The sequence below is a fragment of the Sturnira hondurensis genome, unplaced genomic scaffold, assembly GCF_014824575.4.
Source record: "Sturnira hondurensis isolate 20B ecotype Veracruz unplaced genomic scaffold, ASM1482457v3 Scaffold0022908, whole genome shotgun sequence".
In the NCBI taxonomy this organism is placed as follows: Eukaryota; Metazoa; Chordata; class Mammalia; order Chiroptera; family Phyllostomidae; genus Sturnira; species Sturnira hondurensis.
In genome coordinates, this window is record NW_028095539.1 from 3,180,859 (window position 1) to 3,207,451 (window position 26,593).

The window sequence follows — 26,593 nt, forward strand, 5'->3', positions numbered from 1 at the left end:
TTTCATCAGGGTTACAGTGTATAGGAGCCCGGGCCGGGACCTGTGCTGAGGGCCCCAGAACTCAGGAATCGCCATCACCTGGGAGGAACCATTCGTGCCCTGTTTTACAGATCAGAAAACTGAGGTCTGAGAGGCCTGACCTGAACCCAGGTCTGGCTGCAGCGCTCCCAGCCTCGAGGATCCCATAGTGTTTTGAGGGCTGCAGGAGGAGGGGCGGGGCTCAGGCAGGCTCCCTGGAGGCAGTGCCCATTTTGTCTAGTCCTGAAAGATAGAAAGCCTTCAACCCACGGCCCTGGAGGGGCTGGGGCCGACCAGACAGAGGGATGGGTTAGAGCCAAGGAGCACGGACAGGCCAGCAAGGGTTCCCGAGTGCAGGTGGCTGCGTGGGGCTGACCACGTGCGTGGGGCCGACCACGTGCGTGGGGCCAGGTCAGGGAGAGCTGGTCTTTGTGTGGCTGGAGCCCCAAATCCGTTTCTGGAAAGAGGAAATATTCCTCTAGTTTGGGGGGCGGAGTGGCAAGTTGAGGGCAAAGAAAGCAAGGGCAGAAGGAAGGCAGGAAGTGGGACAGGGAAGTTGACAAAGTGCCAGCAGTGATGACAACGGCGCGAGTGTGTCTCCATCCTTCCCTCTCTGCTGTTCCGAGTGTCTTGCTCAAGCTGAACATGTGGAGGGTGAGCCTGGCCAGCCAAGGACTTTGGAGCCCACGCACAAAGCAGCAGGGGCTGCTCTGTCCTTTCACTGAGCGGAGACACTCTGACGACCTCTGAGCAGGTGACAGTCTGATTTTTACTCCTGAAGAGTCAGGAGGCAGGCAGGGCAGGTACACAGGGACCAGAGTCTGCTCAGGTGCCACGTGGGCAGAACAGGGGAGGAGGAGGAGAGGATGGGGGCTCTCGGTCCTGCCCTCCGCCCTGGGTATGCGGTGGGTGTCACCTTCAGAAGAGCTGGTCAGAAGGAGCGGAGCGTAGGAGGAAGTGACAAGTGGGGCCTCGCCCTTCTTCTTACGTGATAAAAGCCGTGCTGCCTGCTGTGAAATAAGTCCAGACAAAGCAGAGGTAAGTCAGAGTGGGACGGTCCCCCCTTTCCTCCGTCCCCTTCCCAGTGGCAGTCGGTTGACTGATGGGGAGCACTCCAGACCTTTTCTGCATGTGTGCAAGGGTTTTCTACACACACGTGGTTGCTCTGCACTTGTGGGCTCCACGTAGTAGTAACATGCTAAGAACATATCAGGGCACATGGATTGACCTCGTCTTTGCAACCACAACCTAACAGTGCAGGGAATGGGTGAGCTGTGCTTTATGAACCAGTTTCCCCGCTGACAGCCCCAGGGGCTGTGGCCAGTGCTTCGCGGTTACACACACAGAGTGTCGGCAAACATCCTGCTACGGACGGAGACCCGTGTGCACGCATGCCGCCTGGCAGGGACTGGGGTGTGCACGCGCTGGGCTGTGCTGTCCTGGGGGCTCCGGAGCAGCCCAGGAAGCAGGCAGGTAAAGGGGTCTCCGCCTGGGGCCCAAGGGAGGAGGAAGGGGGCTTGAAGGAGGGGTTGGTGCTACATAACAGAGGTGGTGGCTCAAGGGCTTTGTGCACAAGAGTGACAGGCGAAGTCATGAGAGGGCAGAGCCCCGGCGTTCTGGCCTCCAGAAGCAGATGGAGAACCAGGAACCTGCACATAGGTGGGGGAGACCAAGACCGTGTGCTGTCCTGGTTCCCAGAAGAAAGGGATGTCTGAATGTGGCAAACGGCAGAGGAGGCACGAGCTCAGATGTCCAGCCCTTTGCACAGTCCTGGCACAGAGCAGCTGCTCGGGAAGTACTGGCTGGTTGAGTGAATGAATGACGAGGCCCTCGAGTCTGGAAGGTGTGTGTGTGTTCTCAGCTGAGTGGTAGCTTTGGGAGAGTAGGGGAGGCTGAACCCAGGCTCACTGGGGAAGGGAGCACCGGTAAAGGCGTGGTAGCAGTGGGGGCGGGCAGGGCCCCCCGGAGCATGGTGGCCAGGGAAGGGGACGGGTGGGCAGGTTGAGGAGTGTCCTGGCAGGTTAAGAGAAGAAGGACAAGGAAGAGTTGCTGGGAAATGCATTGGAGTTTGGGGCTCAGGGCGAGGGATTGTCCCTGGGGCCAAGGACTTGCAGGGACCTCACTACCGGGGGTGGTCACTACCTCATCGTGTCCCCACCAGAACCCTGGAAAGGCAGGGGACAGCCCCCCACTTTATGTGTGAGGAAACTGAGGCTCTGGAAGCGGAGTCACGGGCCCAGGGTTCCAGAGCTCAGATGGATCCACATCTTCTAGACTCCAAAGAAGCCCCCACCTCTCACCTTCACCCGGAGCCTCCTGGGGTGGTACTTAGCAAGGGGTCCTGTTCAGAAGGGGAGCGAGGAGGCCTCAGGGAACCCATTACTTTTGCCTGCAGTGTGGGGGAAGCCCCGCGACACTTCCCTGGGTAAGGGACCCAGGTGCCGTCAGACTTGTGTGCCATTTGCCAGTGGGCATGGAGCCTGTGGCAGGCCTGGGGTCCAGCCCAGCCCGGGGGCTCTCTGGGTGGGAGGAGGGGGAGGTGGGAGGGAGGCATGAGGGGGGAGAGGGTGACAGGTACAACAGGCAGAGGAGCTGGGGGGGGCATCCCAGGCGGCAGGCCTGCGTAGGTGACAAGGGTGCGTAAGCAGCGGCAGGGAAGCCGAGCGCACCGGCAGAAGGTGGGGACCCCCTGGGGCCCGAGATAGGCTCGGGCAGGGCTGGCAGGGGGCGGACAGGGCTCCCTGGGATGGCCGGCTCCCCTGCGTGTGAGGACGGAGGGAATTTTGGGTGTGGCCAGGAGAGGGTCACTAGCAGGAGCAGGAGAGGCAGTGGGCGAATGCGGGGGGCGGCTCACCAGTCACTCCCCGCTCTGCCTGGACCTCCGGCCCCACCTGGCAATAACCCCGTAGCTGCTTTCAGAACAGCCAAACCTTCCCAGACCTTTTCTCCTCAAAACAGCTTCACTCAGCGTGTGGCTAAGTGGCCTACAGTTTATAGTTGTGTGTGATGCGGTACCTGCATGTCCAGGTGTGTCCCTGGACACTTGTGTGGGTCTGTGTCTTTGTTTTTGTGTGTCTCTTTGTGTCCTTGTTTGTCCTGCATGTCCATGTTCATGTGTGTTAGTGCCTACCTGGGCTCCTGCTCCTGTGTGTGTCTGCAGGTGCCTGTGTGTTCTCTGTGTAAGTCGATGGCATTCGGTCACCTTATGCACGTGTGACTGTGTCCACATGAGTGTGTCCACAGGTATCCATACGTGTTACATCCCTGTGTGTGTCTGCACTTGTGGGGTCATGTGGCTCTGGGGCTGGGGCTCTGGTGTGCTGAGGGCAGAGTGAAAAAGGTCACAGAAGCCCGGAGTCCCTCAGAACCAGGCAGCCCACTTCCCCGCCCCCAGGGTGACCTCTCAAGTACCACAGGCCATAGGGCCAGACGGGAGCCACAGTGACCATGGCAGAGGCGGGGGCGGCCGTGAGGGGACGAAGCCCTCAGAGGAGTCCGAGGGCAGGGCTCCTGGGCCAGAGGTAGACAACGGCCGTGGGCAGAACCTGCCTGAGCAACCGGGGCCGGGCCCCCAGCCCTGCCCGGGGCCCCCACCTGCATCTTCCCCAGGAACCTGGCCCTGGGACGCCTCCCCCGACCAAATGCCCAGCATTCTTTCTGGCCTGTGCCTCAACCGCCCAGAACTCAGGCCAGCAGGACCGTCATGGGTGGCCCAGAGCAGTCCCCTGACCCTGCGTGTGGGCAATGCCCCTCCAAGGGGAAGACCCCTGAAACAGCCCCAGGGGCCTCCCATGGAGAGACACTCCGACCACATGAGTAGAGGCAGCAGCTGCCCCCACAGGCAGGAACACGTACGTGTGGGTTTGTAAGCAGTTGCACTTGGGTGGAAGTGTGTAAACTCGCTCAGAGATCACCCTGTAGACATGGTTGCACACAGGTACAGTCCCGAAAGGTCGCATGTGCCAGTGTGCACGTGAGTGTGTGTGGACACTGCGGGCGTGCACGTGGGCAGACACTCCTAATTACATGTGTCTGACCTGCAGAGGTCGGTGTGAGTGGCTGGGGTGTGTGTGTACGGATACATGCACACATAGTACCGAGGTACACGAGTGTTGGCTGATGTGTGTGAGTGGATATAGGTGGGGCTCCGCAGACTATTGGTGTGTGCAGTCCAGCTGTGCCCACATGCGCGTGTCCAGGGAGGTGTGCATATGCGTGGAGTCCTGTGCACCGTGGTGGAAAGTTGTGTAACAGGTGAGCTTGAGTGGGAGTGTGTAGGCTTGTGCACACACAGACCTCTTCTCCCAGACCAGGCCAGCTGCCACCATTGTGGTTAGTTACCTGGGGGACGGCAGGACAAACACACAGCTGGGGGTGCTGGAGGTGGCAGAGTGAGCACAAGGGACACACGGGGCGTGGGCACCTCCCCAGCTCTCCTAGAGCTTGGCATCCGGGCACATTCCTTGTGTCCAGCTTATCGGCGCCGTGGGAGGATTCGGTCCCACCACGGCGAACCCCGACTCTGTCCCCCACCACTGCCACCACCGCTACCGCCAAGCATGAGCTGGGGACTGTGCTCGGAAATCGACCATAAATTTCCCAAGATGTTTTAATTTTTTAAAAGCCCCAAGTAGATGCTTTGCATTGCGAAAATCCACAAATATCGGCTAAATGAGGTGTGCCAGGAGAAGCCCCAGCCAGGCCCCCAGTCCGCCCCTCCCAGCAGCTGCGCCCGGGCTCAGCTGGGGCCCCTGGCCTGGCCAGCGGGCCGAGGGGCCCATCTTTGTTCGGATCGGGGCTCCAACTGCAGAGTGGCTGGGTAAATAGTCGCCGCAGTAATCGCAGGCTGATTCCAACTAATTAAATCCTGCGCCGAGAGCCCACTCCAGCTAGCATCCCGAGAGGCCACGAAAACACAGACACCCCAGACAGGGCTTTGCTCCAGGTCGGGTCTGGCTCTCTTAATCCCGTATCTTTTGAAAGATAGGCGAGTCCCGGGATGAGGGGTCAGCGGGCCTGCCCCGCTCTGAGCGGTGGAATTTTTCAATAACCAGCAGCTGGGTCACCAGGCACACAAAGGCAGTGCAATATCCTGTGGGCTTACTCGGGAGAGAGCTTGGGCCACGCAGAGCCAGCTCCCTCCAGGCCCAGGGCGGCACCCCCCCTCCCACATCCAGGGCCCCCAGTGCTGAGAGGCCGCCTGGCCAGGCCTCCACTCTGCTCCCACAAGGACAGAGAGTGCCGTGGTCCACAGCCTCTCTTGCCCCCTCCTCCCAAACCAGGCTTCCAAGCAAATTCATCTTCCTTATTAAAAACCAGCCTTGGTGCTTTCAGGTCCCAGCTGCGGCTGCGCGGGTAGCCTGCCCAGGGCCAGGGCTGCTGGGACCAGCCCCACTTCAAGGGACAGTGGATACTCCTCACTCCAGGAGCCCACCTTGCACAGAGCAAAGGTGCCCAGCTCTGGAGGAAAAGACCAGGGTTCAAATCCCCAGGGGGCCAGTCTGCCCAAGGAGATCCTGGCTCGGCCACACACTGGCTAAGGACCTTGAACAGGAACTCACTTGTCCTATCTGTGCAAAATGAGCTCATCAGTCAGTGTGGGGTTATTGGGGGGATTAGGTGAGGCTGGGTGACCAGGACGTGGCAGTTCCCTATTCCCTCCCCCAGCCTCAGTCTCCCGCACTGTATAATGGGGACCAGGCCCGTGGGAGAAGCAGGGTGTGTGCCCTCGAGGGGCACACACACTGTAGAGGGCTGTCCTCGGCGGGGATCGCACAGCACATGTGAGAGTGATTAGAAGCTGCAGAGCGCCGCTTGATTTTATTTTATTTTTTCCCAGAGAAACAATAGTTGCCCCTCTCCCAAGTCTGGAATGCTTTCCACCCAGGGTCTGGGACCCCTCATTTAAATTGGCTGCGAAGGGACAGGCGCTGTGAGCTCGGGAGGAGGTTGTTAGGGATGGAAAGCCGGGGCCCAGGAATTTACAATCCGTTACTTGAGAGGTGTCCTGCCTCCCCCTCACCCTCTCCAGGCCTAGGCAGGCCCAGAATGTGCCGTAAAGATGTCACATGGGGAGGGGGGTGCCGAGGAGGGATCCAGGGCCTGGCCTGGGTTGGGGGGTGGTACACAGCCAGGGACAGAGTCCCAGCTGCACGTGTCCCAGCTGGATGGGCCTGGGTAAGAGCTTCCCTCTCTGAACCTCAGTGCCCCTGACTCGCAGGACACAGGCCTGGGTGTGCGGGAGTGTGTGTTTTATCGCGCACCCCCGAAGCCCAGTAACGCCAGCTGGGAGGCCGGTGATAGCCTAGTGATGGTGAGCTCCCCGGACCCAGGGGATGCCTTGCACAGGCCCTTGGTCAAAACTGTGCCCCTCTCACTGCCCCCGTGTGCCAGGAACTCTGCTCACATACCAAGCAAGAACTTCCTCTGTCCTTTTTCCAGTCACACACAGACCCTCTCTGTTAGGGGGGCTCTGACACTTTGTAGCTGTGATGCTTGGCACAAGGCTGAGCCTCGCTTTTCTCATCTGTGAAATGGGCCGTCATTCACCCTGCCTCACAGGGTTGAAGGGGGGTGGGGTAAATGATGCAGGAGCCGGCCCAGAGCCAGGCATCTGCAGGTGTGCTCAGCCAGCCGCTGCTGCTGTCAGGGCTGGGCCCCTCCTAAGGAAAGGGCATTTGAGGGGACCTGGGGGGTGAGCTGGGCCACCGACAGGAAGGGGGAGGGCACAGCAGGCTGGGCACTGTGGGCGCCTAACACGCCAGGTTCCACAAACAACTTCCCTCCAGTGGGAGGGTCAGATCGGCACGCCATCAGTAGCAGACTGATGGTGGGTCAAACGTGGGGACAGCTGTCGGGGAGAGGGAGGACCCAGGGGTCACTCAGGCAGCTGTTGGTGGCCTCAGGGAGATGGAAGCAGGGGAGGAGACACAGGTCTGGAGGCCATTGAGGAGTGCTGGGACGCTGAGGTCGCTCTGTCCCGTTGTGGGGAGAGGAGGGCAATGGCAGGACTGAAGCCCCGAAAGTCTCCATCAGGGGCCACGTCTGCCCTGAGTGGACAGTCCCAGGAGGTGACTTGGGATGCGAGCCTCCAGGCAGCCCAGGTTCACCAGGTCCCCAGGCTCTGAGACCTCAGTTTCTGCTCCTGGCAGAGTCGGTGTTGGCAGCATTGCCCAGAGCCCCTGCTGACAGACAGGTCCAGCTGGGCCAGTCGCGTTTCTGATCCTATCTCCTGGAGACCCCCAGCCCTGAGCAAGGGCGGTCCTCGGAGGTGACCTTAAGGAACCTTGTGCTCAGGGGTGGTGGGACCAGCAGGGGGGAAGGGCGCACCCTGAGGGGAGACTGCACAGAGATGCCCCGCCAGTGCGACCGCTGGGGGAGGGGAGCAGAGTAAACAGCCACTGCCCTGTCCTCTCTGCGGCCGTGGCCAGGTACACAGGCCTGTTTGGACAGCTGCCTTGTCTGTCCCTGTTTGGGAGATGCTGGCTGATAGATGGGGGTGGGCCGACCGTTAACCCCTCGCTGCCTGCAGCGCCGCATGCTCACCACCTCCCTCTGTGGGGTGCAGTGGAGCCAGAGGGTGGTCCTGGCTGCCTCCACCCAGCTTCTCTCTAGGGAATGCCCGTAGCTGAGTCAGGGATGGTGGCTAAAGGACAAAGTGAGGAGGGCTCCAGGGTGGGGACAGTCTCCCCCACCACCAGGGAGCCAGGGGCAGAGGTGTCTCTCCCCGTGAGGGGCAGGGGCAGACGCTGTCCGTCCAGAGCCCTCCTCAGCCCACACCCAGGCCCTTGGGAGCCTCGTCTGCCTACGTTTATTAAAAAGCCAGCTGCCAGGCGTTCCCGGGGCTGCCCCCCTCCCCAAACGGCTGCTCAGCCCAGAGTGGAGGAAGGGGGTTCGGGGCCACGGCAGCAGGCCTCTCTGCGGTGTGGGAGAACGGTGTGGACGCTGCTCTGGGTGTCTGCGCACCTGCTGTCTCCACGTGGCCCCACCCACCACCTTGTGTCCCCCCTCAGCCACTATCCCCCCATCCACCAGCCACCACAACGGTCCAGAGAGCCACCCCGGGTTCTCCCCACCCCCCACCCTGTCAGAGACCAGCCCACTTAACACCTTGTGTGGCCCTCAGATGGCCCACCCATTCCTCCCACTCCTGCACCCTGGCCAGCCTGCGCCTCCCACCCGCGGGGCCCCAATGGCGGTCCCCTCAGCTGGCCCCCACTCCTGAGCCATGCTGCCCCCACCCTTGGTCTCCACTCTGCAGCCAGAAAGATCAAAGTGTAAATCGCTCGAGCCCTTCCCTGCAGCAAACATTTTAGTGGCTTCCCGCGAGGCTCTTGAGAAGATGAAAATCCTCTAAACGGCCCACAAGGCCGTCGACAGGGCACGGGTTAGATACACGAGGGCTGCCCACCCTATGGCTTGGGGAGCCGCTGAGGGGCTCCAGGCCTAGGGACCAGTCCTCTCCGACTGCTCAGCAGGTGGGAGGGAGCGGGGGGGGGGGGTGCAAAAACAGTTTGTAGAGTAAATTAGCATGTGAATGAAACACAAAAGTGGACTATAACCCCATCCAGTTCTCATTTCAAAAACAATAGTAAAAGTCGAGGTGGGGCGGATAACGGGTACGCACCGGCTTGGGCACTACTGCGTGTGTGGAAGGAGCCTCCGCGGAAGACGGGCTCGGGTTGCCCCTGTGGCGGGGACCCGGATGGTGGGGGCTGGGTGGAGGAGATAGAAGCGGACACCTTTGTACATTTGCACGTTAAACCATTACCTAGTCAAAAAGAAATTTTCAAGTTATTAAAATGCCAATTGTTTTCAGTCCCTGCACACTCAAGCAGGCTCCCGCGACTCTCCAGCTTCCTCCTGTTCCTCGTCACTCCCCCTCCCCCGCACACCTTCCGAACCTTTTGTTTCTGGTTAATGGCTGTTCCCTCGTTGGGCCTTGGCGCTCACTCTTTCCTCTGTTGCCTGGCCTCCCGTGGCTGATCTTCCTCATCTCTCAGTCTCAGCCCAAATCTCTGTCTCCAGAACAGTGCCATTTCCCACGTAACACATCCCCACCCCAACCACCACGATCAGGAACAATTGCACCTAACTTTCTATTCACCTGTGTCCCTTCTCAGCACGTAGGTCCGTCTGGGCAGTGCCCACCTCTGGCTTGCTCACTGCGCCCCAGCGCCCAGCACAGCTCCTGGCACACAATAAGAACCCTATCACTGTTTGGGGACTGGGGGAACTAACAGGGGGGAGAGGACGCCCTGGGAATTCTGAAGAGGGGGCTGTGGCCTTGGGGGTTGGGACGTGTCCCCCTGAACCTTGGAGCCCCAGGATTTTGCCGCATTCACAGGTGGGTGGCGCTGCAAGCAGAGGGCGGTGCAGGCGCAAAGCCCCGGCCGCTGGGTTTCGCTAGCAACCTGTCTGCCAATCCGGGCTCCTCCCCGCCCAAGCTGCGGGTCTTGGGCAAGTTACCTTCCCTCTCTGAGCCTCGGTTTGCTCCTCCGCCAAATGGAGGCGTAGGCAGCGACCTCTCCGCGTCGCTTGGGGCGGGGTCGGCGGACCCCACCGGGAAGGCGCGCGCACGGGCGGCACAGGATACGCGCTAGGGGAGCTGCGGTGGGCGCGGAGAAAGGGTTAAAGCCAGGAGCTTTTTAATTGTCAAATGACTGCGGGCGATTAGCGCTGGCAGCTTCCTCAATAATCGCTCTTCTCTATACCTGCTGGGAGCTTAATTAAAAAACAAAGAGGCTCAATTTAAAGGCCATTACTATGCTAATGCAGCCGAGCGGGCGGTGATTAAGCGGCTCTGGCGGGCAGGCGGGCGGCTGGGGCGGGGCGCCGGGCGATCAGTTACCCACTAAACAGACCGTCGGGCGGCCACGCGTGGCGGTGCCCGGCCCTGACCCACCCCGATCGCCTTTTGCCCGCCCCCAGCCGGCCGGAGCCCCATAGCTGAGACCCAAGGAGATGGTCTCCCAGAGCCTCTTCTTACTGGCTAGCAAAAAGCCAGCTCTGGGTAGGGAAGAAACGCCCCCCACACCTCCAAGGACTCCTCCAGAATGTGCCCTCCTGCCTCCCACCGACGTTGAGTCTGGCTCCTCTCCTGCACCCACATCTGAGGTTAATCTCAGGCTCCTCCGCTGGGGGACGTGCTCTGCCCACAAGCTGTGGCTGCATCCCTGCAAAAAGTCAGCCGGGCACTGACAGGCTGACGGCTGGGAACAGGTCTCAGCCTCCCCAACCAACCGGGCAGTTGCCCCTCTGTTCTGACCACCTTCCAAACTCCTGGAAGGCAGGCTGACTGGGGTGGGGCCCTGGCTCTGACTCACAGGCTGGGTGACCTGCGTGAGGAGGAGGCTGCTGTCTCCCAGGGTGGTCAGCAGGCATTGGTGAGGCCCTGCTTGGGAAGCTCCGAGCACAGGGCTGATCTGGTTCCCCTGAGTTTGACACTTAAGAGCTCCTGCCAGGGTGGAGTCAAACCTTGACAGCAGGAGTGCGGGTGTGCGTTTGTGTGTGTGGTTGGAGGGGATCCAGATCTCATGAGAGAGGCTGGGCAGTGAGGCCCTCACTCTCAGTGACTCGGCTAACAGAGTCAGTGTTCTCTCTGGCCACATTAAGAGGAGTACAGCGTGGAGAACAAGGGAGGAGGTGGCTCTTCTTGCCACTGAAGGACTGAGTTGCTGGGTGCCCTGCTTTGAGGGCTGTTTGAACACACTCAGACTTGGGGTCTGAGTGTGAAGAAAGAGCTACCGCGATCGGGGTGGGGGGGTTCTACCAGGACAGGGAGGTGCTGGGCCACCCTGTCTGAGTCCCCGAAGGGCAAGAAGCAGCACAGTCGGTCTGTACGGCGCCATCCGCGCATGTTCCCCACGGCTGCCTGGTGAAGTCCGTGATCGGAGACTGTGGTAATTTTATTGGTAACATTGAACACCACCTCCCCTGAGCCTGGCGGCGATTTTAACTTGGTAAGTTAGCCAGAACAAGACACAAGGACAACAGTGAAACTGCCCACGGGGACGTGTCACTGGCTACAAACCAACCAGAAAGGCAAACCTTGATCACCGGCTGGTACGGTACGGGCACAGACCCGATGGCAGAGCCAACCTTTATTGAAATTCTCCGTGGAGAATGGCTTAGCTCAATGAAAATAATTTTAGTAAAATAAACAGGAAAAGTTGTAAATTATTTAACTGAGCTAGAAAAAAAATTGATCAAAAAAACTAAATTGCCTGGATGGAGTTTGTTCCAGAAGGCACTTGCTAGCCCTGTTCTAGCCCTGCTTAGAAGGTTCTGGTCTGCGTCCAGGGCGTCCAGAATCCTCGGGGTCAGGATGACTGGGTTGGCTGTCACGCTGTGCAGTGGGGCCCTGGATTTCTCCTTGAGGCCTCCCTGTCCCTGACACCCGGAATGCACCAGGGGTGGTGGCCCTGCGTCTCGTTTCCCACTGATCCCTCATCTCCTGACACTGCGCTCAGCCGTGGTGGGTGTTTGGTAAATACTTGCGGGACAGACTCATCCTATAGTGAAAACCTCAAAAGGCAGTTTCTGCTTTCCAAAGGAGGAATCACGGTGTAAGATTTGGCACAGAGCCCTTCCCGGGTGGCTCAGTTGGTTAGAGCATCACTGCAATATGCCAGGGGTGCAGGTTGGACCCCAGGTCAGAGCACATACAAGAATCAACCAATAAGTACATGAGTAAATGGAACAACAAATCAGTTTCTCTCTCTCTCAAATCAATTTTAAAAAAAAAGACCGGCACAGAGCAAGTGTCTAGATATGTGTTGAGTAAGTCGATGGATGGGTGGATGGATGGGTATCTGGCTGAGTGGCTAAGTGAGTGGATGGATGGGTGGATGGATGGATGGAGTGGCTGTGTGAGTGGGTGGGTGGGTGGATGGATCGGAACAAAAGAAACCTGATCTATTGTCTTTAGCCCAACAGTCAAGGCCCCCAGCTTGACCCTTCTCCTTTCTCACCTGTGCTCCAAGCTGAGTGACCCACCGTCTCCCTAACCTTGTATATGGTCTCCATTTTCTTGATACCTTTGCTCTTTTTCAACCTCTCCCTCCCAGAATGGTCTCTCTGCTTCTCTCCCCTACACAGAGTCCAGACTCGGAAACCAGACGCACCTGTTCCCATCTCAGGCCGACCACTTCCCCATTCAATCCTTTGCACTTCTCATGGCCTCCTTCTCCAGGAAGTCTTCCATGATCCCAACCTTGCCTTGGGATCCCTGCCTGGATCCCTTCAGGTCCTACCCTGGATCCCTCAGCCCTCCCTGGGCACACAGCTCTGGCGAGGCCTGTTCTGCCCACTCAGGACCCTTGAGGTATGGGGGTTGGGTCCTCATCTTCCACCTGTGTTTTCAGCCCCTCACCTCTGTAACCGTGGCACGCCTAGCTTCAGGCCAGGTTATGGGCCCACAGCTCTGAGCTGAGCAAGCAAGAGCAGAATCATTCCAAGCGGTGGGCACCCGGGAGGGGGTGGAGGGGGTGGAGATGGAGGGGGAGGGCTTCGAGCCCAGGGACGTCCAGGAGAAATAGGCAGCGAGGCGGGAAGGAGCCAGAGCTCCCGAGTCCCAGCTTCAGTCCCAGCTCTGACGCTGAGCGGCTGCTACCCTCTGGAGCATCACTTTCTTCTCTTGTGAAAAGAGAGTGGCAGTGCCTGCCTCTTAGGGGTCTTATGGGTGAGGGGTCCATGTGCAAATAAGGCTCCGGGCGTGGCATGTCAGAAACAATGAATCTGAGTAAGTAACAGTAGTGATAATAACAGCTGCTGCATTTGGCCACTAAGAGCTGGTGACTCAGAGACAATGGGAGAAGGGCCCCTGGGATCAGCTCGGTGGGGTTTGGTGCGAACGTGAGAGGAGAAGGCTCCTACTGTGAGCCCAGCATGGGCTCTGGTTCACAGAAGGTGCCCAATGAAGGTTGGGCGGATGAATGAACACCTGAGTCGGCACAGGCACTGAATTCGCCGGTGAAGGGCAGAAAGAAGAGGAAGTGTGTCAGTGGGAGGGTTAATGAAGTGGTGCGGGTGGGGCCCTGCTGGGCCAGCAGCACACAGGCCCTCCCGTGCCCCTTGGCCCGGTTTTCCTACAAGTCTCCCCATCTGGAGGGCGTGGAAGGGCTGTCAGAGGGACAAGGGGCTCCACCTTCTGCCTCTTCTGGACCACTGACCCCCTGATGTCACCAGAGGAGCCCCATATCTCCAAATGGACGAGAGGCTTCGTGGGGCAGAGTCTGGGCACCTCGCAGGATCAGAGTCCCAGAGGCGGCAAGCGACGTGCTCACAGCAACTCCTTCTACTGGAGTGTGTATGTGAGAGAGCGTGTCTGTGTGTGTTTGTGTGTGTGTGTGTCTATCCTGGCAGCTCCTGACAGAGTCTCTCGCTTGGGCCCCTCAGTCCTGTGTGTGTAGCCACCCCCAGACACACCCACACGTCTGTCAGAGGGCAGCTCAGACGTGGCATTGCAGACTTGCACTCTCAACTCTCTCCTCCTCCACCCCACCTCAGTCTCCATGTCATTTCACGGCCACTGCATCTTCTCAGCTGCTCAGGCCCCCAGACCTCGGACTCACCCGTACTCCCCTCCTTCCACAGGCTCCCGTGTCCCTGATTTCAAAATGCCCCCCCGCCCCGGGTCTGACCCCTTCTTAGCCCCTCACCCGCTCTCATCCAGTCTGAGCTGGTGTCATCTTTTCCCTGGCTGATTGATAGAACCTCTCAACCATATCCCTGCTCCCCCACCACACCCCGCACCACAGCGCTGCTGGCGTCTCTGGCCACGTGGGCCTCTCTGGTCACTTCCCCAACATTGCAGATCTACTCAGGCCTCAGGGCCTTTGCACTTGCTGTTTCCTCTGTGGGGAGGGCGTACCCCATCCCCCAAGATATCTCAGGAATCCTCTGCCCCTTGTGAGACCTCTCCCACCCCACCGCTCTTCCCTGCTTCGTTTTTCTTCATCAGCATGGTCACCGGCTGTTAAACTCTGCTGCGCCCCGTGTACTCAGATGTAGCAGTTTGAGGCCTGTCCCCTGCCTGGTCCAACAGGATGGAAGGAAGGGAGAGGTTTGGGAGGGACTTTCCTGCTCTATCCCCAGCCTCCAGTCAGCGCCTGGCACCGTAGCAGGAGCTAAATAAATTTGCAGAATTGGGGAATGTGTGTACCCCGGGGTCCCGGCTGTGCTCGTCCCTCCCTGATCCTAGCCCTGGCCCCTGACCTCCAACCCTGTGTGGGGGCTCCCGACCGTGTCCTGGCCCGGATCAAAGGGCTGAAGAGCCCGACACCCCGCACAGCTGGGTCTGCGCCCCGCAGGAAGCGCCGGGGCAGCCCTCCCGGCAGGCTTGGCCCCGGCGCGGCGAGGCTGCGGAAAGGCCCTGCGAGGCCCGCGCGCCGGCGGCTCCGTCCGAGCGCCGGGCCACGCCGCACATTCCAGCAGCGTGATTGACGCGCGCACCGGGGCCCCTGCCTGCGGCTCCCGCCGCCGCCCGCCTGGCCCGCCTGCCGCCGCCGCATCAAAGCAGATGTTTGCAGCTGGTTTGAGTTGGATCCCCATCAACAGGCCCCTTTTTGTCTCAAAATAAAAAACAGCTACGCCCGGAATGATAAGGACGCGGCAGGCACGTGGGGGAGATGTCAACGAGCTGGGAGGGAGGAGGCCAGGCAGCTCCCTCAGCCTGTTCTCCCCCATCAGCTTCTGCAAGTGACAGGCAGACTCCAGCAGCAGCAGCTGGACCCCCAAAGGTGTCCAGGGCCCTGTCCTCGAAGCATCTATGAACTCCAGCGCATCCCTCCACAGGCATCTCAGATGTCACAGTTCCCAGGGTGACAGGATCCTTTGCCAGCACACCATGTACTCACTGCGCAGGGGCCTGTTCCTCGTGCTGTGACCCTGCCATCCTGGGGTCCTCACCACCTGTGGGAGAGGCAGGGCAGCAGAGAGGGTAAACGCGTTAGCATTCTGCCATTACCTGGAAGGTGGGCCCCAGCTTTCAGACGGGAAAACGGGTTCAGAAAGTGTGGGTGGCTTGCCCTGAGGTCCGATAGCTGGTGAGGGGCAGAGCTGGGATTCAGACTCCCAGACCAACCCCCCCGCCCCCGCCAGAGGCAGGTCAGCTGTGTGCCATGGCGCCCTTCTCAGGGTCCCCAGCTCTCCTCCCAGGTAGACTCTCGTGCTCTTCTTTCCTTTTTCTTTTCAAGATTTTATTTATTTATATTTAGAAAGATGGGAAGGGAGGGAGAAAGAGAGGGAGAGAAACACCCATGTGAGAGAGAAATATCAATCAACTGCCCCTCCTAATACTCCCTGACGGGACTCTGAACCTGCAACACAGGCACCTGCCCCAATTGGGAATTGAACCCGCCACCTTGGGTTTTGTGGGAGGGTGCCCGCAAATGGAGCCACGCCCATCAGGGCTGGCGTGCCTTTCTTAGCCTCCAGCTTGCAAAGCAAACCCCATCAGAGCGCTGATCACACAATACCAGCCCCTGCAGGACCAGCTTCGGCCTGACTTCTCCCCCAGTCATCCTGCACGGCCCTGGCTCACGGTCCACCTCCATGGGTGGGTTTGCTGGGTGAATTTGAGAAGGTGTAGCCAATGGGGACAGAGGGGCTGGGGTTTTAGGAGCCAAGCCTGGTGGTCCCCATGGAGGGGTGTCCAGGGTCTGTGGGATTGGGCCTAGAGAAGCCCTCCTGTAAACCAGGCCCAGGACCTGCCTGTCCCCGGTGTGGCCCAGGTGAGGGCCTGACAGAAGCCCACAGCTCACAGGGACAGACAGACTGACGGACAGGGAGAACACAGACCCAGCAAACAGTGTGATGAGGGGCTTCAGACTAGAGTTTGAGATGAGGAAGGGAAAGTTCCAGAGCCTGTACCAGGCATCACAGTGAGAGACTGGGGGGCGGGGTGGAGCACACACCTGCCAAGATGCCCTCCGTGCTGGGCACTGGGCTAGACCATCTCACATGGGCTAGGACACCCGGATTCTCAACTGCCAGCCAAGGGAGGCGTCAAAACCCCCATTTTATAGAAGAGGACACTGAGGCTCAAAGAAGGAATGTGAATGAGCCAAAACCACACAGTTGGGGCTGGAGATGTGAGAAATCACACCTCTGAGGATGCGGGGGGCAGGGCGGGACATTGATAAAGAGCCCTTGAATGAGCAGTGGAAGGAGGGGACACAGGACAGAGGGTCCGACTGGCCCACCGTGAGTCAAGTGTCCAGGCCTGGCCCAGTCACCTGTAGGCAGTGGAGTCATTTCACACTAATATGGCACCGGGGCTTTCCCCACACAGCAGAGGTGAGGGCGCTGTTGGGGGTTCGCCAAGGGACTCCCCACCCAACGAAATTCATGTGTACAACTTCGTTGATGAAAAGAACACAGCTCCAGGTTGTATAGTTGTGAAACGGGAGAGGCTAGGGAGGGCGAGTTTGCTTATTTTGTTACCTGGTAGCATTCTCGGACCCCCCCCCCAGAATCTTGGAGTCTCTGAGATTCTGGAGAGAAGCCTCCCTGACACCGGGGTTCCAGGTCCCACCCACTCTTGTCCTGCCTGGCTGCTCACTCCGTTTCTTGCAAGGTTGTTCGTTCATTCAACAAACACTCGCTAACCACTCCTCGAGCCCGAGAATGTGAGGGTGAATTAGACCCAGTTCCTGGTTTCTAGGTCAGTGGGGGCTTCAGATACACAAATATCTGGGTCTGTGGCTATCAGGGAAAGCTTCACAGAGGAGGTGATACTTATATTGGGTCTTGAAGGATGAAAAGGAGTTTAAACAAGAAACAAAGGAAAGAAAGAGAAAAAACAGGCCTTGGAGGCAGATGGGATTGTAAGTGTTAAAGAGGCAGGAAGGAGCTTACTGTGGTCCAGGAGCTGAGAGAAGCCTGGCCACCCCTGCAGAGGATCTGAAGCCGGGCGTGATGGGGTAGTGTGGCGTGGGGCCTTGAGCGCCACATTTGGGTGGCCGGACTTATCCTGAAACCATTGACTCCTCTTGGACTGAGAACCCAGCAGGGGGCCTACGTGTGCTGTAAACTTCGGTGATGGGTGTGGGATGGGCAGTGCAGTGACCAGGGTGCTACGAGTCCTGGAGAGATGGTGGCAGGGACCGTGATCCCCACTCATTTAACCCATCCCACATGCCCGGCCATTATCCGCATGGGGCAGCGGCGGGGCACCGAGGCTCAGAGGGGGAAAGGCACTTGTGTCGGGTTTCAGCGCGAAGAGAGGCAGGGCCAGGACCGCAGGGCCTGACGCACGCTATGTGGTCCGAGGTCCACGCACCAAGACCCCCGGGGAAAAGAGATGCTGGAGTTCCCCCAGGGTGTCAGCGGACCAATTTTATCAGAGGCAAAAGAGTCAGGCAGCTGTGTGCGTCTCTGCAGTTGTCAATGGTTTAAGAGAAATTAATTGATCCGATCTGCAATCCATGTTCAAATGCACCAGAAAAAACTAGCTTCGGGGTTTTGTTTATCAGCTCAGTGAGTTTCATAAATTGAGCATTAAATGAACACTCAGAGGGGATGGAGATATGTTCCAGCCCGGGACTCTCAGGGGAAGGGCACCTCTAACAAGGGACTTTTTGCTCCACAGTCACAGGTGGTCCTGGGTGGGGTGCTGTGTGTGAGGGAAGATGTTCAGTTTGGTTTAAGAAAGATTCAAACACTCAGCTGCAGCTACTGGGTACCAGGCTTCTGCTGAGAAATGAGAACTCAGGGGGAATCCAGCCCCTGCCCCACGGTGTGCAGAGTCTCGAGGGCAGACAGATGCTCGGAGCACAGGGCAAGGTGACTGACGCACGGAGGAACTCTCAGCTGCACAGAGCGGAGAGGGAGTACTGCCGTGTGACCTTGAACGAGTAACCTGCCTTCTGCACCTTGGCGTGCTCACCTGTAAAATGGGGAGGGCAACAGTCTTCCTTCTGGAAGTTCTGCACTTACTGAGCTGATGCAGGTAGGTGGTAACTGAGCTTTATCAGCGCTCGGTAATGCTCACGAGACAGAGCTGCGCAGGGAGTGCTCTGCCCGGCTCAGGCCAGACAGAAGCTAGAAGGGCTGATCAAACCCAGGGTGCTCACGAGAAGGAGGCGTGGGTGGGACCTGGAACCCCGGTGTCAGGGGGGCTTCTCTCCAGAATCTCAGAGGCTCCAGCGAGGGGGACCGACAAAGGTGTGTTGGACCCACATGGGACAAGAGAAAGGCAGACACCCACTCTTGCAGAGTGCCCTCGGCACCGTGCTGGCCCTCCCAGCAGCCCCGTAGGTAGGCACCATCACTCCCATTTCAGAGATGAAGAAATTGAGGCTCAGAGACGTTAAATGACTTGACCACTGTCAAACAAAGAAAAAATTATGGAGCCAGGGTGGGAACACAGGCTGCCCGCTCCCGTGTCCCACCCCTTCCATGGTCCCAATTACTGCCTCCTCCAGGGCACTGCCTTGCCCTGCAGGTGGCCAGGGCTCTCACCAGACCAGGTCGGGGTTGGGGACTGCCTGCCCTGCTTCACAGGCAGAGCAGGACTGCGTTGGTTGGTTCAATAGTCATTCAACAAGCACACATTGCTCACCTCGGAGTGCTTAGGGCCTTGTGCACGGTACCAAAGATACGGAGGTGACCAAGGTGAAGGCGGACCTGAAGATATGTCAAGCGGAGTCCCCTTTGCAAGTGCCACAACGTGGAGCAGGGCAGTGGGCAGTGTGAGGACAGGGAACTCGGAGAGGGAGGCACCTACCTAAGACTGGATAGGAGAAGGAGGGCTTCCTGGAAGAAGGGCTGCCCAAGCCAAGTCCTTCCACATTGGTGGGTGTTTGGGGCAGAGATTGGGAGGAGAGGGGATGGTGACCTAGGCAGCAGGGAAGTGCGAGGAAGGGTCTGGCCCTTTACATGAAAAATGGGGGAGGAGGGCTTTATGGGCTCCAGCAAGCCCATGGGCCCATGATGTGATCACAAAGCTGTCCTGTGGATTTGGAGCTTCTAGATTAGGGGAGGGGCAGGGAGGGTGACGGCGGGAAGGTGGGGGAACACCGGGAGGGCAGGCACCTCCTGGGCACCCCACCATGCCCTGACCCCAGGGCTCATCCCATCCCTGCCTCCCCACCTCAGTGTGAGCAGTGGGGACACATCCGTCTGGAACCCTGAGCACAATTCTCGGGAGTGGGGACTCTTGTCTCCATCTTACAGGTGAGGAAATTGAGACTCTGACCTGCCCCAGGTCATAGTTATAGAGCAGGTAAGTGGCTGAGCCAGGACTGAGACCAGACCTGGGCTCCAAATTAGGGCCCTTCTCCCCAGGCTACTGTGCCCCTGACGGGAGGGGGGCCCAAGGACCTCCCAACCCCACCAGCTCTGCACCTCTGCTCTGCTGTAGCCTGCCCCGCCCACTGACCACTCCCTCTGTACGTGTGCTTTATACTGACAACCTACTGCATCTTCACACGGAGAAGCAGGCATGTTGTTGAACCCATTATACAGATCAGTAAGTTGAGACTGGGGTGGGGAGGAAATGACTTGCCCAGTCACCAGCCAGCAGTGGTGGAATCAGGCGTTGGGCCAATGCCAGAGGCACCTTCCCCTGGCTGGGTCTGCTTCTCCACCAATCCCTCCATGGTGGGAGGGACTGAGGGGGCAAGTAGGGGCTCATGGAGAGGAGGGGACCCTGCTGGTGCCCCGGCCCCTCCCACACATGCCATTAGTAGCTCTCACCCCTGCACGGTAGACAAAGGCACCCCATACTTGAGAGTGAGTATTTCATGTGTCCCCCCTGATGTTTTATTGGGAGGAGAGATGCTCAGAGACCAAACGGATGGCACATTCTCTTTATAAAGTGTGCGCCGCTTGTTTTATTTCCCGAGTTTTTGCAATCTAGATAACAGATGATGCCCCGAGTGGCTGGCGCTGCCTCCGTAATGGCGGCGCTGAGCCTTCGGAGAAGTATTAATAATAGATTGTGTTGATGAGTTTGGAGAAAGTAGCAATCGACCCCCCGCTGCCAAGGCATTAGCGAGGCTGTTCTGAACGCAGCCTGTGTGGTGGTGGTGGCTGGCAAATGCGGGTCACCCCCGCTGCTGCCCCTGCCCCCCCCCCCCACCTAAGAAGGCCTCCCCTGGGGAGCCACCCAAGGTGTGCTGGCCTCGGCCTGAGCCCCTGGCCCAGCTGGCACAGAAATATGGCCAGTGCCTGTCCACTTGGCCACCAAGGCCAGCAGCAGACCTTACCGGGGCCCCTAGGGCAGGAGGTAGAGGGCGGGGAGGGGCTGGAGGGGGTGGAACAAAAGGGCCCTCCATGTCACAGCAGCGGGTTCTGCACACCCAGCTCCTTCCCCAGTGCCTTGGCAGGCAGAGCCAGCCTGGCCTCTTCCAGAGGCTGCCGTGGACAGCTGGGCAGGCTGCACCCCGAACGAAGGTGTCCAGGCAGAGGGCCAGACTAAAGCTGAACCCCAGCTCAGGCCCTTCTCGAAAAGTCAGGCACAGTGTGGGCTCCGGCTGGGGTGGGGTCAGCGCTGCCTGGCCTGAGCCTCCGCCCACCCCAAACTTTCACTCCCCTGCTCCACAAACATTCCCTGTGGCCTCAGGAGCAGGTGGAGTGAGGCCCTGCCGTGTGGGACCACTGAAGGGCTGGGAGCTGCCAGGGGCTCAGGCTGTCACTCCGACGTGACCCTCATTCACCGAGTTACATGCTTAGTGTCACTGAATTCTGATGACTGCCCTTGGGGGGATGTCCTGTTGACACCCCGCTTTGTGGTAGAAGGAACTGAGGTTAGAGAAGCTCAGGCAAGCATAGAGGAGGCCACCTTCACATGACTGGGCCATCCAGGAAGGCTTCCCAGAGGAGGCAGTGTTGGAGTTGGGCATTGCAGTATGAGTAGGAGCCTGCTGGGTAGAATAGAGGGGGCAGCAGGGTTGCTGGGCAGTGCCCTGGCTGGGGCTGGGGCAGCAGGCAGGCAGGAGGCGGAGAGGCCCTGTCCAGCGTGCCTGACCCACTGCCCATGGGCAGAGCTGATGGCAGCCCCAGGAGGGGAGGCGGGCCCAGGGCCTGGCACTCACAGCTGTTCCAGCACCGATTAGGGGAGAATTGCAGCTGTAATCTGTGCTGCGAGGACGGCGGGCCATAAAGAGGGATGGGATGTGCGCAGCGCTCCCAAGGTGGCGCCCACAGACGTGGCCCGGGGACGTGGGGAATGAAAAATGGTTTTAATTCCCTCCCAGCAGCAATAATTTGATTCTTCATAAATTTTTTCATCAAAGTGTTGTTGAGGCTGAGTTCCCACAGAGCAGGGCACCTGACAGGGACGGGCAGCCAGGAGGAGTGGTCAGTAGGTGTGGGCAGAGGAGGGGCCGAGCTGCACAGACCCCTCTGCATGCATGGGCTGGAGGCCGGCCGGAGCCCCCACCCGGCTCTGCAACAGGGAGGGGAAACGGGTCCCCTGTGTCATGGAGGGACAGGATCAGCTCCAGGCTCAGCGCCAGCTCCCTCATTTACTACCCATGTGGCTCTGAGCAGGTGACTGCACTTTTCGGCACCTCAGTTTCCTGCACTCTGCAATGGGATCGCTGTTGCTTCCCGTCTCACTGGGAGGGTTCAAGGGGTCCATGTGTCTCCGCAGGCGAAGTGCTTAGAACAGCAGCTGGCAGGCCCCACACACTCAGTAAATACATCGCTTCCTGGTAGCAATGCTTAAAACCAAAGAGAGGCTTAAGTAGGTGTTAACCAAGCCCGGCCCCAAAGACAGGCCAGTGTGATGCTGCTCTGGAGGAGCTGCGGGCTCTTCCATAGGTCACAGCCAGGGGCAGCCAAGGGAGCGAGAAGAGGCAGGATTGGGAAGGGCCCTGAGTGCCAGACTCAGGAGCCAATGTTCTCCTAAGGGCACTAGGGAGCCATGGAAGAGTCTAGAGCAGGGAAGCAGCATGACCAGGTGTGTGTTTTGGACAGATCTTTCCGGCTCTCATCCTGGAGGGTGAGTTGAAAGGTTGGAGGGGCCAGCGCCCAGGGAGAAGACTGGGACAGTCAGAAAGGAGAGGAAGGGCCGGTGTGGGGTGGTTTGTTGGGCAGGATGGGGATTGCTTCGATGTGGGGGTGATGGAGGGGCAGGGAGGAGGAGGAGGAGGAGTCCTGAGTGCAGGTGGATGGGCCTGTGGGCTCCTGCCCTTCCCCTCAGGGCAGGGGCAGACCTGGTTCTGGGGAGAGGTGGAGGCTTACCTTGTATTCTGCCCTCTAGTGGCCAGAGTCTCTGAGTGGGAAGGGCTCTGAGCCAACACACAGGAGAGAGGGCAGTTCGGGGCAGGGGGCCCGGTGCCCACCCCGGGGGCCATTGAGTCCTGTGAGCCAGAAGAGTAGGACTGCAGGGTCCTCCCCATATGGCTCAGTGCCCAGGGAGGGCTTCTCCTACTTGGCCTGGAGGGTCGGGGTGGTGGGAGGGAGAAGGCTCTCAATTGGCAGTGGCATCTGGGAGGGACCCCAAGCCCAGCTAATGTGCCCACTCTGTGCCCCCACAGGCTCTTCGCAGCCAAATGCAGCGGCTGCATGGAGAAGATCGCCCCCACTGAGTTCGTGATGCGGGCGCTGGAGTGCGTGTACCACCTGGGCTGCTTCTGCTGCTGCGTCTGCGAGCGGCAACTGCGCAAGGGTGACGAGTTTGTGCTCAAGGAGGGCCAGCTGCTGTGCAAGGGTGACTACGAGAAGGAGAAGGACCTGCTCAGCTCCGTGAGCCCCGACGAGTCTGACTCCGGTGAGCCTGGCTCGCGGGGGCCGGCGGCAGGGTGGGTGGCCGGGCAGGGCGCTGTGGGAGGGTGGCCCTGCCAGAGAAGCACATTCGTGGCCCCAGGACCTGAGCTTCATGCAGACAACGCATTGCATTTGTACACGGATGTATGCTGATGTTTGCATGTGCACACATGTACATGTGCGGGGGCACATGGACATTACTGTTCACACACACTCCCACAGGCACACAAACGCACCTATAGACATTTCCATGAGGCATGCATACATGTGCAGATGTGTACGTGTATGTGACCACACATGCACGCACACAAACATGTTAAATGTACAGACGGGGAACATGTGCCCAGGAATGTACACATGTGGGGAAATGGACACCTGAGGACATGTGCTCATGTGCCCAAACGTGCAAAAACTCACACCCAGGTGTGCAAGTGTGCACACATATGTGCACACCTGGCTCAGCACGCACACAGTAAGCACTGAGGCAAATGGCTATACGCACGTTTGTCCTCATGCTCACGTGCACTGGGTTGCACATGTGCACACGCATGCACACACTCACACCCTTTTCTCGGGCCCGCCATGCTAGCCCTCCCTCCTCCTTGCTTTGGGCCCCGCCACAGCACAGCACCGCAGGGTCTCTGCCGGTGCCAGGCCTGTGGCCGCTGAAGTCAGAGAGGCAGGGATCTGATGTATCCTCTTGCCTTTGGCCCCCCAAAGCCTTCAGCAGTGGGGAGCAGCAGCCCTGAACTGCTCCCTTGTTCCCAGATGGGTGGGGGCCTGAGGCCCTCTGTGATGGAAGGAAAGACCCCATTTTCAGGTGCCTCTCTACTCTGCTCTGACCGCCAAAGGACTGTGCCAATTTGGAACCCTCCAGGCAGAAAGGGCCAGCCAGGAAAGTCTCGAGGTGGGAAAAGTCAGGGGGTGGCTGGCACCTTGTCATTCCTGGGAAACTGGAGCAGGGAGCAGGGTGCGGAGGTGCCCTCCTCTGTGCCAGGCCCTTGGGATAACCTAGAACCATGGGCACAGGACCAGCACAGACAGAAGGCCTTGGTCACTGCCAGGACACTCTGTGGAGGTGCTGAGTCCATCCATCTGTCCCTCTGTCGGTCCCTGGACAGGGCACCACCCTGGCCAGGCCTGTGGCTGCCTGGACTCCTGTGGGGGAGCAGAGGCTGGCCAGTTGCTAGGAGGGGTCTCCGAGGGAAGAGCCCGCCCACAGGGGCTCACACTCAGAGAAAGATGGGCCTGGAGAAAGGGGACCAGCTCAGACGTGGGGGCAGTAGGAGGCCCATGGCAGGCTGGGGAGGCTCCGCTGTCCACCTGAGCCCCGCAACTCCGGGGCATGGCAGTGGCGCTGTGGGTGTCTCTGGGCAGACACATGCCTCTGCATGCACACATGTGGGCGCCTGCTCAGGTGTGTGCATGTCTGTGAGCTGCATGTGCTCAAGCCTGTGTGCTCAAGCCACGTGCCAGTCTGTGTGTGTGAGTGCCGGTGGGTGAGAGTGCGTGTGTGTGTCGTGGTCATGCATGCTCCTCTGTGAGAACATCTGGAGCGCGGTCTTTGCCTGTCGATTCTTCATCCCTGCAAGCTCCAGGGAAGGAGGTTCTCTGAGCCCCCGGGGCCTAGCTGGCACTGGACTAGCGGAACTGGTTTTCCCAGAGGTTGGCATTCTGGACGGGGGTGTCCAGGGCTCCAGAGGCCAGCCATGGCAGGTGCTGGCCAGAGGCCATGGGATCCCATTGGGCAGCAGGTTGCCCAAGGGGGATGGCTGATGGCCCGGATTGTGTCCCCCACAGTAAAGAGCGAGGACGAGGATGGGGACATGAAGCCAGCGAAAGGGCAGGGCAGTCAGAGCAAGGGCAGCGGGGATGACGGGAAGGACCCCCGGCGGCCGAAGCGACCCCGGACCATCCTCACCACACAGCAGCGAAGAGCCTTCAAGGCCTCCTTCGAGGTCTCCTCCAAGCCCTGCCGGAAGGTGAGGGGCAGCAGGGCGGGGCCGGCCAACCCACCCCTTCCACTCTTGCTGGGACGGGGACATCCCTCCACCTCCCCACCCATCCATCAACCCCCCTCCCCCCCACCTCCCCAGGGGCCTGACCTGTGTCCCCTGCTCCCTGTCTCCTGGCAGGTCCGAGAGACACTGGCAGCAGAGACGGGCCTCAGCGTGCGTGTGGTTCAGGTCTGGTTTCAGAACCAAAGAGCAAAGGTGAGTGGCCACCTACCATCCCTGCTGGGTAGAGGTGGTGGGTGGGGCAGGAGACAGAGGGCCCGATGTGGGCAGGTGGGGCGAGTGGGGGTAGGGCTGGGGGAGGGCAGCAGGGACTGGCACGAAGGAACTGCGTCTTCTGCAGATGAAGAAGTTGGCGAGGCGGCACCAGCAGCAGCAGGAGCAGCAGAACTCCCAGCGGCTGGGCCAAGGTGAGCCAGGGCGGGACCAGGGTGGGACGGGGGCCCAGCTCAGTCTCTGACCACGAGAAACCTTCCACTCAGGCTGTCAAAACTCAGGGGCCTGCTGCTTTGGAACCAGCTGGGCTCGGTAGGGAGGTGGCAGCGACCACAGGACACAGGAGGAAGGGCATTGTCCTGTCCCATTTCACAGATGAGGAGACTGAGGCTCGGTGACACTGAAGGACCTGTGGGGATCACTCAGCTAGTTAGACCTCAGCCTGGAGTGTGGGCCCCCAGTGGAAGACCCCAGGGAGCATTCCGGAGAAAATTGGCCGGAAGTGGGGTAGTCGGGTGGGCTCCTGCTGGAGGGTGAGGGACCCGTCGAAGGGGCAGGAGCCAGCCCCCCTCCAACACCAGGCTTTGCCAAAATGCTGTTTCCACATCTCAGGCTGGGGCTGGTCTCCTAGGCCTCCTGGGGACACGGAACTGCTGGGAGGGTTGGGGGCCCCAGAGCTGCCTGCTCTGAAGTGAGACGGGGCTCCTGCCCAGGTCTCCTGGGCTGGTGTCCCCTGCGGAGCCCAAGACCATGGCCCGAGGGCCCAGCTCTCCCCACTCTCCCTCGGTCCCCTCTCCTCAGACAGCCCACATTCCAAAAGCTGCAGGCACTGCCTCAGGCCTCCCAGCCAGCCCCACTCAAGCTGTGTCCCCTGGTGTTCCCAGCTGCCCCTCGGCTCAGCCTCCCGCAGAATGTGCCTCGGTCCCCCTGAGCCTATCGTGGCCACACTGCCGCTGTCGCCATGGGGCACACACCACCCCTGCTCCTCCCCCACCAGGTCTCAGCAAGAGGCACCACCATCTACCCAGTGGCCCTTGGGCCCCTCTGAGCCGATTTCTCTCACACCTTATCCCCCTTGATAAGGGACCCCACACCCTCCACCTGACCACCTCCTCCTACCTGTCCCCAGCCCTTGTCCACCTTCCCAGCCCTTCTCCATAGCCCCTCCTGGCTACAGCGGGGTTCCCTGCAGCCTCTGGGCCCCTCAGCCCACGCCCCAGATGCCATCTTTCAGCTCCTGTGTCCCCACGCTGGGCTGTCTCTCTCCTCCCTGCCTCTGCTGCCCTTCTGGGACCTGTCAAATACCTGCTGTTCTTTAAGTCACATGGAGGTGGTGGCTTCTTCCTCTAGGAAGGTTTTTCTGGGCCCCACCTCGATGCCCCCAGATGTAGGGTGCTCACTGCACCTGCTTAGGGTCTGTCCCCACCCCCAGGGTGGGCCTGAGCTCCTGGAAGGCAGGGCCTTTGGCATATGGGAGGAGGTGGTGAGGGGAGGGTTCTGGGTTGTGATGAACTGGTTCTGGAAGAGGAACCGGAGTGTGTCAGGGGCAGGAGGCTCTGCTAACTGGGCTCAGCAGTCCTGTGGGCCCAGGAGGGCTGCAGGGTGTCAGGGTGTCCCTGGAGAAG

The 26,593-nt window shown here is 59.7% G+C and overlaps 1 protein-coding gene across 2 annotated transcripts in view; it reads left to right on the forward strand.

The window, feature by feature from the left end:
* Positions 1-26,593, forward strand: part of LMX1B (LIM homeobox transcription factor 1 beta) — a 78,281-nt gene that overhangs the window by 46,931 nt on the left and 4,757 nt on the right. For both annotated transcript variants that reach the window (XM_037036623.1, XM_037036624.1), the window contains exons 3-6: positions 22,509-22,741; positions 24,538-24,719; positions 24,873-24,950; positions 25,096-25,162. In XM_037036623.1, coding sequence (XP_036892518.1) covers positions 22,509-22,741; positions 24,538-24,719; positions 24,873-24,950; positions 25,096-25,162 — 560 coding nt within the window. The remainder of the gene's footprint in view (positions 1-22,508; positions 22,742-24,537; positions 24,720-24,872; positions 24,951-25,095; positions 25,163-26,593) is intronic.